At 36.1% G+C, this 12729-nt stretch overlaps 1 protein-coding gene across 6 annotated transcripts in view; it reads right to left on the minus strand.

Moving 5' to 3' along the window:
• ptprz1a (protein tyrosine phosphatase receptor type Z1a) overlaps positions 1–12729 on the minus strand; it is a 180527-nt gene that overhangs the window by 19075 nt on the left and 148723 nt on the right. For 3 of the 6 annotated variants that reach the window (XM_087312408.1, XM_087312406.1, XM_087312404.1), the window contains 9 exons: positions 12434–12454; positions 12189–12285; positions 9997–10082; positions 8255–8389; positions 7862–7996; positions 4842–5005; positions 4621–4756; positions 332–478; positions 158–251 (listed from right to left, as the gene is read on the minus strand). In XM_087312408.1, the coding sequence (XP_087168534.1) occupies positions 158–251; positions 332–478; positions 4621–4756; positions 4842–5005; positions 7862–7996; positions 8255–8389; positions 9997–10082; positions 12189–12285; positions 12434–12454 (1015 nt within the window). The remainder of the gene's footprint in view (positions 1–157; positions 252–331; positions 479–4620; positions 4757–4841; positions 5006–7861; positions 7997–8254; positions 8390–9996; positions 10083–12188; positions 12286–12433; positions 12455–12729) is intronic. The other 3 variants (XM_087312409.1, XM_087312407.1, XM_087312405.1) reach the window with 1 other exon arrangement.

The following is a 12729-nucleotide window of genomic DNA, read 5'->3' on the forward strand; positions in this document are numbered from 1 at the left end:
CACACATCCATAAACCCGCCCACCTAGCCATGCATCCACCTATTCACCCATCCATCAATCCATCCATCCATTTATTCATCCTTCCATCCATACATCCACCCACTCACCCATCCACCTATCTATAATAACAGTAATCTCAGTAGTTTTATGGGCCCACCAGGAATCAGAGAGCAGTTCCTGTTCTTGGTTCTGTTGCAGTCACTCAGGGCAGCGCTGCAATCATTTTGTTTGGCATTGGACTGGCACACCAACTGCAATCACAAGGTCATTCCCATGTAGAAGTTATAATATTGACTTCCATCTGTGTTCTTCAGTAACTGAGTGTGCTTACTTTAAACTGCTTTTCCAGGCGTGTCTTGCATGAGGCTCCTGGGGTCAGGAGGTTGTTCACATACTGATGTATATGGCTTGACGACACCTCTGTCTCCTGACTCAAAATAGCTTCTACTAGAGCATCATGGGTAAATATGTATTGCTCCTGTAAATGTAGCAGAACATCTGATCGTGAAAAAGGACACTTGATCAAATTTTCTTCAAAATCCTGGAAAAAGCATACTTTAATTATTTGTTGATATACAGTTTCATGCAAAAATTTGGGCACCCCTCTGTGACTGCAAAATTATGTGCTCTTTTTCTTTTTAAGGGAAAATCACAGGGAAATACTATTCTGTTTCTAGTGAAAGCTAGATAATGACATGTTTTTCAAACAGAAATACATAGTGTAGCAGTATTGAGATTTGCAAAATTAAATTGAAACTGAAAAATAGGCTATGCAAAAGTTTGGGCACCCTCTTTTATTTGTGGATTTCAAAACCTGCAGTCACTTAATGCTGGTCAATTACAACACAAAATTGATTTGAGTGACTCAGTGAACCTTTACAATCCTAACACAACTGCAATCAAACATGAAAAAGGATATTTAAGATAGCCGATTGCTAGTTGTGCTTCTTATTGTGAACCAGAAAGTAGCAACATGGGAACCTCTAAAAAACTTCCTAATGACCCAAAAACTCACCAACATGGATTAGGAAAAGGATGCAAAAAGCTATCACAAAGGTTCAAAGTCTCTATGTACACAGTCAGAAATATAGTAGGAAATTGGAAGGCCACAATAACAGTTCTTGTGAAGGAAAGACGTGCTAGATCAAGAAAAAATATCTAAAAGGCAAAGAATGGTTACAATGGTCACAGGCCACCTTCAAAGAGCTCCAGGAACATCTTGCTGCTAATAATGTCATTATAAAGCTCAACAAAAGTGGATGCAGAAATGCCTTTTCTGCATTCTGCCAACAGGAAGAGTCGTTTGAGGTATGCAAAGGCTCATCTGGACAAGCCTGAATCATTTTGGAAAAATATGCTGTGGACAGATGCCACAACAATAGGCGTTTTGCATGGCAGAAAAAGAACACATTCTTCCTACTGTAAAATATGGTGGAGGGCTCATCATGCTGCAAGGATGTGTGGTAAGCACAGGTACTACACCCAATATCAGCACATTCTGAAGAACAATGTTCAGAAATCAGCAAAAGTTATGACATGACAAGGTTGGATGTTTCAGCAGAACAATAACCCAAAGCACAGTTCTAGATCTCCCAAGGAATTCATGCTCAGACACTAGACACCATAAATCATCGAAAATCTATTGATTGATTTGAAAAAGGACGTTCATACTGGGCACCATTAAACCTGACTAAACTAAAGAAATTTTGCAAGGAAGAATAGTCCAAAATGCCTTCAGCAAGAATATAGGGAATCCTTGATTATAAGAAGTGTCTACAGCAGGGGTCACCAACCCTGTTCCTGGAGAGCTACCTTACTGCAGAATTTAGTCCCAACCCTGATCAAACACACCTGAATCAATTAATAGTACCTAAAGCAGCACTTGATAATTACAAACAAGTGTGTTTGGTCAGGGTTGCAACTGAAATGTGAAGGAAGGTAGCTCTCTAGGAACAGGGTTAGTGACCCCTGGTCTACAGGCTGTTATTTCAGCAAAAGGTGGCTGTACAAAAGATTGATGTCATTATTCTGTTGGGGTGTCCAAATTTTTGCACCTGTCTGTTTTTGTTATGCATTGCAATTGCATTGCATCTGTTGATAAAAACAAAATGTTATGTCAGAACTGATATGTTGCCGTTTTCCTAGGGAATAAAATATATCCAAATGAAATTGCTGATTGGAAAGGCCAGCAGGCTATGGCTTGCAATTATAAAAAAACATCAGGGCTGGCCAAACTTTTGCATAAGACTGTTTATTGCGATCAGTATTGACTAAAATAATTTAAAAGGGTAGTTAATTACTCACTACATCAAATATCCATAAATCTTAATGCATAGAAATGCATATGTTTAAATTCTAAATACATTACATTTGAGAATGTGTTTAAAAATAATTGTGTTAAAAAAATGTGACTTTAATTTTAAACAATATATTTAGCAAAACACAAAAAGTTTAATTAATGTCACAAAATTTCAAACATACCATATATTTACATACATTTCTAAAACATTTAATTGATTCTTTCGATTGTGTAACAATCTAATATATATATTTAATCGCCATAAAATTTGTCTTGTGAGTTTGCGTGAGGGTAAAATTAGCATTGAAGATTTTAAGCTGGACTGAAGTGCTTTGCATACACGTGGTAAGGCTGGCCTCTGTGTTGCACATGTCACTTGGTTGGGCGGGTGGATGTGACGTAACCACTTTTTCTTTCAACCAGAGTTCAAAGGCTGCTCCATTATTCATGTCCAAGCAGAGGCTACAGCTACAACTGTAGCCACACAAATGAATTACCATGCAATGGAAAGTCACTTTAAAAGCGCAGAAAGTCGCATTATTGAAATGCAGTATCGACATGTATATGCAATATACAAACTATTACCATTGTGTAGGACTTTTAGCCGCATTTTGCGACAGGACAGTCCACACAGCTGTTTGACACTTCTCTGCACCTACTGTACATACACACATCTCTAAGCGCACACACATACACACATCTCTAAGCGCACACACATTCTGAACTGCTGGAGACTCAACACACCCACCTTCACCTTTACCAAACAAATGCAGTATGGGAAAAGCAGACAAGAAAGTTTTGTTTTTCTTTCGAAGACTAAAAAAGCTTTTATATTGTCATGTAGCACAAGTATTTAAGCATGTTCACGAGAGAGAAAGAGAGTGCAACATCCGCCATGTAACCGTCATACATCACGTGCATAAACACGCCATGGACATTACATTACATTAAGACTGGTCTTAAAATAATATGGCCAAATGAGAACTTTTCTGTCATAAACTTTAACAAAGCAACTTGAAATTAACAAAATTGAAACCCTGAGAACAGAATAAATACAGGAATGGAGAAAAGAGCACTCTTTTATTATCAGAAGTCAGTCAGTTCCCGCTCTTTTTTCTGGTTATTGCACTTTTTGCACACTGCTTCCTTGTGTGACAACATGGGAAAATCAACAAGCAAGAATCAGTAAACAAACCCAGATTACATTTTGCTATATTACACTGGGAAAAGAATATTTTTTGTAGATATGTTCTGTGGTCAGATGGAACTAAAAATAACCAGTTTGGCCATAATGACCAGTGTTACATTTGGAGAACAAAGGGGTAAGCTTACAAGCCTACACCATCCCAACTTTTGCGACAGGAGAGACTGGTCCACTTCGCAGCATAGATGGCATAATGAAGAAAGAACATTATGTAGGAATACTAAAGCAACATTACAGATATTAGCCAGGAAATTAAAACTTGGCCACAAATGGGTCTTCCAAACAGACCATGACCCTAAGTATTCCGCCAAATTAGTTCAACTGTCCTTTAATTCAACAGAGTGGATGTTTTGGAGTGGCCATCACAAAGCCCTGACCTCAATCCTATTGAAAATTTGTGGACAGAGTCGAAAAAGCTTGTGCGAGCAAGACAGCCTACAAAACTGACTCAGTTACACCAATTTTGTCAGGAGAAATGGGCCAAAATTCCTTCAAACTATTGTGAGAAGCTTATGGAAGTATACCCAAATTATTTTACCAAAGTTGTACAGTTTAAAAGCAAAGCTAAAAAAAAAAAAACCAAGGAAATGAATGTAAACTTTTGATTTTCTAGAAATTAATAAAACAATAATCAATAAATAAATAAATAAATACAATTCTCTCATCATTCTTGCATTTAGCAAATTCAAATTATTTTAGTTAGTCCTAACGGCGGTAAAATAGTAAACGTTTAGAATAATTTATTATCAGACATTTTTTTTAAAAATGGTTATGTTCCTTTTTTTTTAGAATGTATGTAAACTTCTGGTTTCAACTGTGTGTTATTTAAGACAAGATTAAGTGACTGCAACTACCTAAAACCTAAAAAGGAAAAGTAATTACTAACTTTTTCAGTGGAAAACTCATTTAATTACAGTAACTATACTTAATTACACACAACACCAGTTCCAATAGAGTTCACAATTTTAGAATCCACAACCAGTTTATTGCATAGCCCAAGTTCAAATAATAGGAAGCTCAGTATCCATATGAATTAATTACACAGATTTTTAATTCCTTCATAGTCAATAATGAATATCTAAATACCAGTATGAGACCCTACCTATTGTTTACTCACCTCTGTTTGAACTAGATAGTTCCGTTGTGTACGGATGTGTTTGAGAAAGCCCATAATGTTGACTGTCCCCTTCTCTTTAATCTGTTTTAACATGCTGTCCAACACTATGTAGGTCCCTGTTCGGCCCACTCCAGCACTAAACACGTAAACACACATCAGAAATGTCCAATTTAAAATATCACACGTCTTGTTAAATTGAAAGTATAAGAACTGTAGCCCACCTGCAGTGTACAACCATTGGGCCCATGCCATCTGTTTGGGCTTTAGAAGACTTGTAGACAAATGAAAGAACAGGCAGCACGTATTCTGGTACACCCATGTCTGGCCACTGTGTGTAGTGGTACTGTGTTACTGTCCTCTCGTTACTACGATATCTTTGAGAACCCTAAAAAAGAAACAATTATGATGAAACTGAATAATGTATTTTGAACATGCAACACAACAAGCAAAAGTTTAACTGTGGTGGTTTCATTCATTAATTTTCCTTCGGCTTAGTCCCTTTTTCATCAGGGTTTGCCACAGTGGAATGAACCACCAACTTATCCAGTCTATGTTTTTATGTTTTGCCCTTCGAGCTGCAACCCAACACTCACACACAATCATACACTACAGCCATTTAGTTTGTTAAATTCACCTGTACACGTCTTTGAACTGTGGTGAAAACCGAAGCACCCGGGAGAAACTCAGGCAAACACGTGGAGAACATGCAAACTCCACACAGAAATGCCAGCTGACCCAGTTGGGACTTAAACCAACAATCTTCTTGCTGTGAGGTGACAGTGCTAACCACTGAGCCATCAAGTTGCCCTAACTGTGGTTGTTATAAGAAAAAAACATGTATGTTTGGTAATAGTTAAGTTATTGACTTTAAATTTATTTATAAAATGATGAACATTCATTCATTTTCTTGTCGGCTTAGTCCCTTTATTAATCCAGGGTCGCCACAGTGGAATGAACCACCAACTTATTCAGCAAGTTTTTACGCAGCGGATGCCCTTCCAGCTGCAACCCATCTCTGGGAAACATCCACACACACACTGATACACTACGGAAATTTAGCCTACCCAATTTACCTATACCACATGTCTTTGGACTGTGGGGTAAACCGGAGCACACAGAGGAAACCCACGTGAAGGCAGGGAGAACATGCAAACTCCACACAGAAACGCCAACTGAACCGAGGTTCGAACCAGCGACCTTCTTGCTGTGAGGCGACAGCACTACCTACTGCGCCACTGCCTCGCCAAAATGATAAACAGTTCAATATAGTTTATTTAAATTAATTATTAAGATGAACACTTTTACATAGCTCATATTCAATTCTAAATGAAATTTTCTACAAATAACCTTGGTGTAACTTGGATCTGTTAAGTTAACTTAGTTAATAATAAACTTATTATAAATGTATAATTATACACATACAGTTGTAGTATTTTAAGTAGTCAGCTATTCACTTTACTTAAAGTGATTGGTTGACTTTAAGAAGTGAGTAAACCTATTTTATTAGAAGTCTGATTTGTTGACTTTAAATAAAACTGGTTTACTCACTTTTTAAAGTTTGATTAGTTTGTTAAATTAAGTTTTATTAAACCCATTTTATTTAAAGTTTGTTAAGTTGACTTCATCTAATAAAGTGAGTAAACCCATTCTATTTGAAGTGATTATTTGACTTTAAATAAAATAGAATTGCTCTAACCTTATACATTGACTTTTAAAAGTGGGTACACTCAAATTTAAAGTGATTGGTTGACTTTACGTTTAAAAGGGATTTGTTGACTTCAGGTGAGAAAAGCAGTTGGATTTAAAGTCAAATAATCGCTTTAAAGACAATGGCTCATTATTTTAAGTAAAGTCAACTAATTGCTTTCCAAATAAATGTTTTTAAATGTTCAGTCAATTTAAGCTGGGCATTTTTATATATATTATAAAAATGCATGTTTATTTTATGATTTAGATAATGGAAATATTTAGTCACAGTTGCTAAGACATAGGGCTTCATTTCTAATTGTCAAGTCTAAAGCGCATGGAACAAAAGCATTAGGGGGTGTCCGAATTCACTTTTGCTATTTTAAGGACAAAAAATACGGTCTGCACCACGAAGCATGTCTAACAGGCTTGTTCATATTTCCTTAATGAGTTATGGGTGTGTTTTGAGCATAACGTAAATCAGAGTCTCATCTCCCATTCTCTATAAGAGTCAGTTGCATCACACCATAGCACATTTGCTATTTACATGGCGGACTTTGTAATTGGAAAAACTAAACACTTCACTGGTGAGAGAACAGTTAAGGAAAACGTCCTCCATTCGGCCTCTTTACTTTACTTTTACGCTTTTCTCCTTTACTTTTATAGATAAGGAAACTGCTAATAATTATAATAAAATAAGCTAAATTGGCCTTAGAGTATGTGTGTAAATGCAAGAGTCTATGGGTGTTTCCCAGTGCTGTTTCGCGGCTAGAAGGGCAACCATATTAAACATATGCTGGATAAGCTGGCGATTCATTCCGCTGTGGCGACCTCAGATTAATAAAGGGACTAAGCTGAAAAGAAAAATTTGAATCCCCTCCCCCACCTTTATACTTATGTAGAAAATACCCATTTTTGTAACATTTTAATCCTTTTTTTGTATGTAAAACTATTTGTGTATTGCTGTACATCCTGTGTGCAAGCGTTTGAACCCACATAGGTGCATAACTAAAGTGCTCCTCAAAGTTCCTTAAAATAGCAAAGTGCCAGCAATGCACATAACACACCTCCTTTTTAGACTGGCACACCCATGAGTCCACAAAGTGGTGCAAATGGATTTGCTGTTTAAACAACATGGTGCTAGTTAGGATTGTGCTTCTTCGACAATAGCAAGACATCGCACCACACACGTCTTGTCCCTTATTGCGCCGGGTGTATGATCGAGCCCAAAGACACAATTAAAAGAAATTAAGTTGCAAATATAAAATAAAGCCATAAATAGGACAACTACAATTAACTCTGCTAGATACAAAATAACAATTGCCACTAATAAAACTTTAATTGTGTAGTAAAAGGTGTACATTTTAGACACTGAATCACAATTACAATAATTTATCAGTTGTGACAATCACTAGAAACAAAGTTAAACAAATGAAGTCAATTGTGAGATATAAAACAAGTACAAGGAAATTTGTCTTGAAGTATTAAATATTTAATATCAACAAAGAAAATAATAATAAAACTAATATTGTTCCATTATTAAAAATATTGATACCTTTTTTATGCTGGTATTTCTGAGAGTGAAAGTTCTCTTGGTGTAGTAAGCAAGGACATTTGTGCTCTTTACGGTAACCAAAAAACATCCATACTCCTCCCGGTTCTCCAGAGGCCAGTACTGGTCACACTTTTTCTGAGAAATCAACAATTTTCGTTAATCATTAATATCCTTAGACATCACAAATAATCCAAACAATATTTATCATCGTCTAATCTCCAAAAGTCTAAATTCTGTTATATATTTTCAATTTCTTCTAATCCTATACAAAATCTAAGTCTTCTGCCATTCGATAATGCTGAGAATGACAGAAATCATTTTAAATCTACTCTAAATGTATTCTAGGTGTACTAAATGTCAGATTTAGGTAAACTACGGCATAAAATGTCTTACCCTTCCTTTCTCCACCAGGTTGGTGATCATAACAATCACTCCCACATTCTGCTCCCACACCATCCGCCAGAAATCCGGTGTGCTGGACTTCAAGGGCCCTTGTGCTGCAATGTAGGCTTTGTTTTTGTTAAAACCCTTGTGTGAAAATAAAAAAAGAGATAAATGAAGTTAATGGATGGAAGGAATTGCACATATTTTTCTTTTAAATGTTGAAAGAATATCAGTTTGATGACCTCCACAAACTTTTCCACACTCAAGCTGACCTGACCTTTCTTAGATCAAATCAACAGCAAATTAGCAGCGAGTTTTAAGTGTTTTAATCACTTCTGCTAGTTTAACTGGTTACACTTTGAGGTAGTCATGTCCACACGTACACATGTATTTTTATAAACAGTTTTATTTGCCTTTTTAAGTAAAAAAAATATGAAAATGCAAAAACGCACTGTGATGTACAGTCAAGGCAGTCAAAAGTAAAATCAGCCTTATACTGGGTTCCAAACTTGGAACTAAGTATTCATGCAAGTAAGTTACATACAATAGATGCAAATGCGCAAACAAAGATGACTTACAAATGATGTAAATCTGTGATCTGTTTGCCTTGAACAGGCAGAATTTGCCTGAGGCCCCGTTTTCACTAGTGTGATTTAGTTTTAAAATCAAAAACGATCTGCGTTCACACTAGCGTTTCTACTAGCGTTTCTGAACATATCTCAGTCCACACACTACGCCACCAAAAACGTATATCTCGTGACCATTCTCGCACTCTGGGCATGTGCGTTCTAGTATAAACAGGAAGCATGTGTCTCGCTCGGCATTTGGCTATTGTTAGTCAACAAACGCCGGTTAAACAATGAACGCGATGGCAAAGAAAGCAAGAGAGGTATTTTTGAAGACAGACGACGAGGTTGAGTTGTTACTAAACGTAACAAATGAATAACTGCACAATGGCGCCTTAAACAGACAATAGTGCAAACAACGCTCCCATTTCTGTGTCCATGTTGTTTACATTGAAGGCTGGTCTGCTGTCTTCCTATAGCGTTAAAGACATGTGTTATAGTCATGTGATAGAGGCTTGACGAATAAGGGAAGGATTCGCAATGACACATAAGCCCTAATCAGGTAGCAAATCTCAGCAGCCCCGCCTCCATTTTCAGATTTCACTGTTTTCCCCCATCCACACTGAGATGGAGCAGCAGCATTTTAGAATGAAAACGACCTCTCCAGCGTTTCCAAAATGCTCCATTTTCAGCGCTCGAAAACTCCGGCGTAGTGTGGACGGATGGCGTAACCGTAGCAAAACTTATGCGTTTTCAAACTAAAGCGCATTAGTGTAAACGGGGCCTTAGTATGACACAAGTTCAAATAATTGGATTCAAGCTGAAAGTTTGTGTGAGAACAAAAACATCCCATGAGTAAACTAGAGCAAGTGACCCAATTCTCTATGTTTGGTGTGAACAAATTTGAATAAAGCTGTGTTGGTGAATCACATAGGAGAAGTGCATGCAGATCTCATGAGGCAAAACCTCTGCATTGTAAAGGGAGTTTCTGAAAATCTTCATTCTGTCTGCACTTTTCAGAGTTTCAGTTTCAGTCTCCTAATAATATGTTTTTATGTGGACGAACTCCAAACCACATATGAAAATCCACTGTTTAAAAAAAATCTATAGCTTAAATACTGATCAAATCATAACAGTTTGCTGGCAACTTTTCTGAGGTGAAGGAAGTTGAGGAAAGTGTCTTACATCCACGTAGTTGGCGTTTATATAGTCTCCTCCGCTTTTTCCATCTTTGTCGTTAAGGGGTGCGAGCCTCACTCTACTGTGGTCATCTAGAGATGTTATTAAAAATTAGATCATTTTATGTCAGTCAATACTAAAAGTCATCTTTATATATTTAAAAAATCATCACATTTACACTTCAGCATTTTAAAAAGAAACATAGGCTTCACATGTGCAATCATATGTCAAAATCTTTTAGAAAACATGTATTTTGGAACATTTTGATGTAAACCCATGTGATCATATATGTGGAAAAAAAGGAGTGGGCACAATCGCAGCTGTGTTCCCATCACTCTGTGTTAATGCACAGCTAGAATTATTGCATAATATACAAGTGACTGAATGAATAACATTTTTAATTTTTAGTCCCTTAATTCATAAAAAAGTTTGGTAAAACTTTAGTTCACAGTTTTTTATATGAACTCTTGGCTTATTACCTGCTGATTATTAACATATTAACTGTTCACTAGTAGTTATTAAGTATAATCTTATTCTGCATCCCAAATCCTATCCTCAACCTAAACCTAACTTCTACCTTACTAACGATTAATATATAACTAATTAGTAGTTATTGAGTGAGTAGTGTTAGTTAAGGGTTTGATAATACCCTGAATTGTAATCTAAACCAAAGTGTTACCAAATGTTGTATGCTCTCTTAAGGTGGTATTATCCATGTGTTAAAAGATTGTTCATGCAAATAATGGCAGAATCTGCACATTGATGGATTTGCTCTTCAGTGTTTGGACTTTAGCAGTGAAAATTAAACAACCACGCCAACACGGGGAGAACACAGAAGAGATAAGATTAAAGGGCTTTACTTTTTGAAAATAACCACCTGGATGTACCATTTATTACATGGCCACATGGCCAATTATACAAAAACAAAACAAAAAATTCCTGAGCTCTAATGGTCGTTCCAAGGCTAACAGAAATGGCTGAATATAGTATACACTAACCTACGTTTTTTCCAGTCACAAGAAGGCGCCAAACAATGAACAAGCATATATTTGGATGTTAGCATATTCACTCACTGAGCTTGTGATATGATTTTCAGTGGTTGGTTTCTGGGAGTATGATGCCTTGGAATGTAATGATTAACCAATCAATCGGACGGTATAGGTAAGTATTCCGGACATAATAAAAGGGGAAACACAACTTGATGGAAATGCACCTAATTTGCATTTCCCCCCCCCCCTTTTTTTGATCTTTGTAAAAGTTTTGCTTCACGTTAGGACTGAAGCCCAGCTATTGTTACAAAGATACAAACAAAAAACATCCACATCAAATGAATGACAAACTAAAAGTGAAACATAGGGGCTTAAACAAATTGGGTGCTAACAAGCAAATGAGAAATTAAGGGGGAGGAGGCTATTAAAAAACAATGACAAATAATAGGGGTAGAGTAACAAAATAAAACACACATGGGTAATGTTCTAAAACCACACGTTTCACATGTGTTCCACAATAAATGCAATATTATTATTATTATTGTTATTATAGGTCCTACTTTATATTAAATTGACTAGTTAATATGTACTTACATTGAACTTTATAATTCGTTACAATGTACTTATTGTGTAAATACATGTTTTTACATTGTACTTATGTTTGATTAACTACCTGTATGTAATTACATCTGTAATTAATTTCTGTAATTACATTTGTAATTATACTGTTGACCATCCCTTATACCTTAACCCTCCCTTAAACCTACCAATACCACCAATCCTGTCCATAACCTGATCCCAACTCAAGAAGTGTTCTGCAATACATTTCCAACACGTTAAGTACATTGCATTTATTTTTTGATGCAAGTTCAAAGTAGTTAAGGATACTTAATATGAAGTGGAACCTTATTATTTATTTATTTGTGGCATTTTTGCCTTTATTGCGATAGGGCAGTATTTAGACAGAAAGCGAAGTTGGAGAGAAAGGGTGGACATGGTTTTGTGAGGGGGACTCAAACCTGGGACCCCGAAACACAATGGTGCTATATTTCGGTGCATTGCCCAAAAGGCTATCAACATAAAAGGCTTAATTTGAAATTTTGAAACAATTTCACATGCAAAGCTCACGTGGTTATTCTCTAAGGGAAATCATTTGACTTTAAAGCATTTAAAGATAATATCAAATTTTAATGTGAAAATCATTCTCACATGCCAAAATGTTGACATATCGGTTCTTGTTCTTATTATCCGGATGATTAGAACAATCTGTAGTCGTTCCGAGGTCCACGGTGCACGTTTGAACTTCCTAAAAATAGAAACATGAACAACACTGACTTAAATTTAGGTGTCACAAAACGAAATTGTAAATACTTTTTCAGAACAAGTGGTGACTAGTGAGCATCACAAACACATGCTTAAGCTAAAGAGCAAATTAAAAGGGAAATGTGGCTTACCTCGAAATACTCTTTCAATATCTAATGGGGGGAATGCAAAAAGCAATGAAATATAGTAGCAAACCAGACAACATTAAAAAGCAAAACACAGCATAAAGCCAAAGCACTGTTAGCATGGGTTGGATTCTGCTCATTAGGTGTGTTAATTGTCTGTAATTTCTGTTAATGATTGGTTGATAAAGTGATCCAATATTAAATAAGTAACAGTAATTTAATTTCGAAAAAAAAAAGATTTATAACAACAGTTATAGACAGAAATTCTAAGAAATAAAGCCATAATTGTAAGATATACATTT

Source organism: Danio rerio, chromosome 25 (genome assembly GCF_052040795.2).
Source record: "Danio rerio strain M-AB ecotype USA chromosome 25, GRCz13ab, whole genome shotgun sequence".
NCBI classification, from domain to species: domain Eukaryota; kingdom Metazoa; phylum Chordata; class Actinopteri; order Cypriniformes; family Danionidae; genus Danio; species Danio rerio.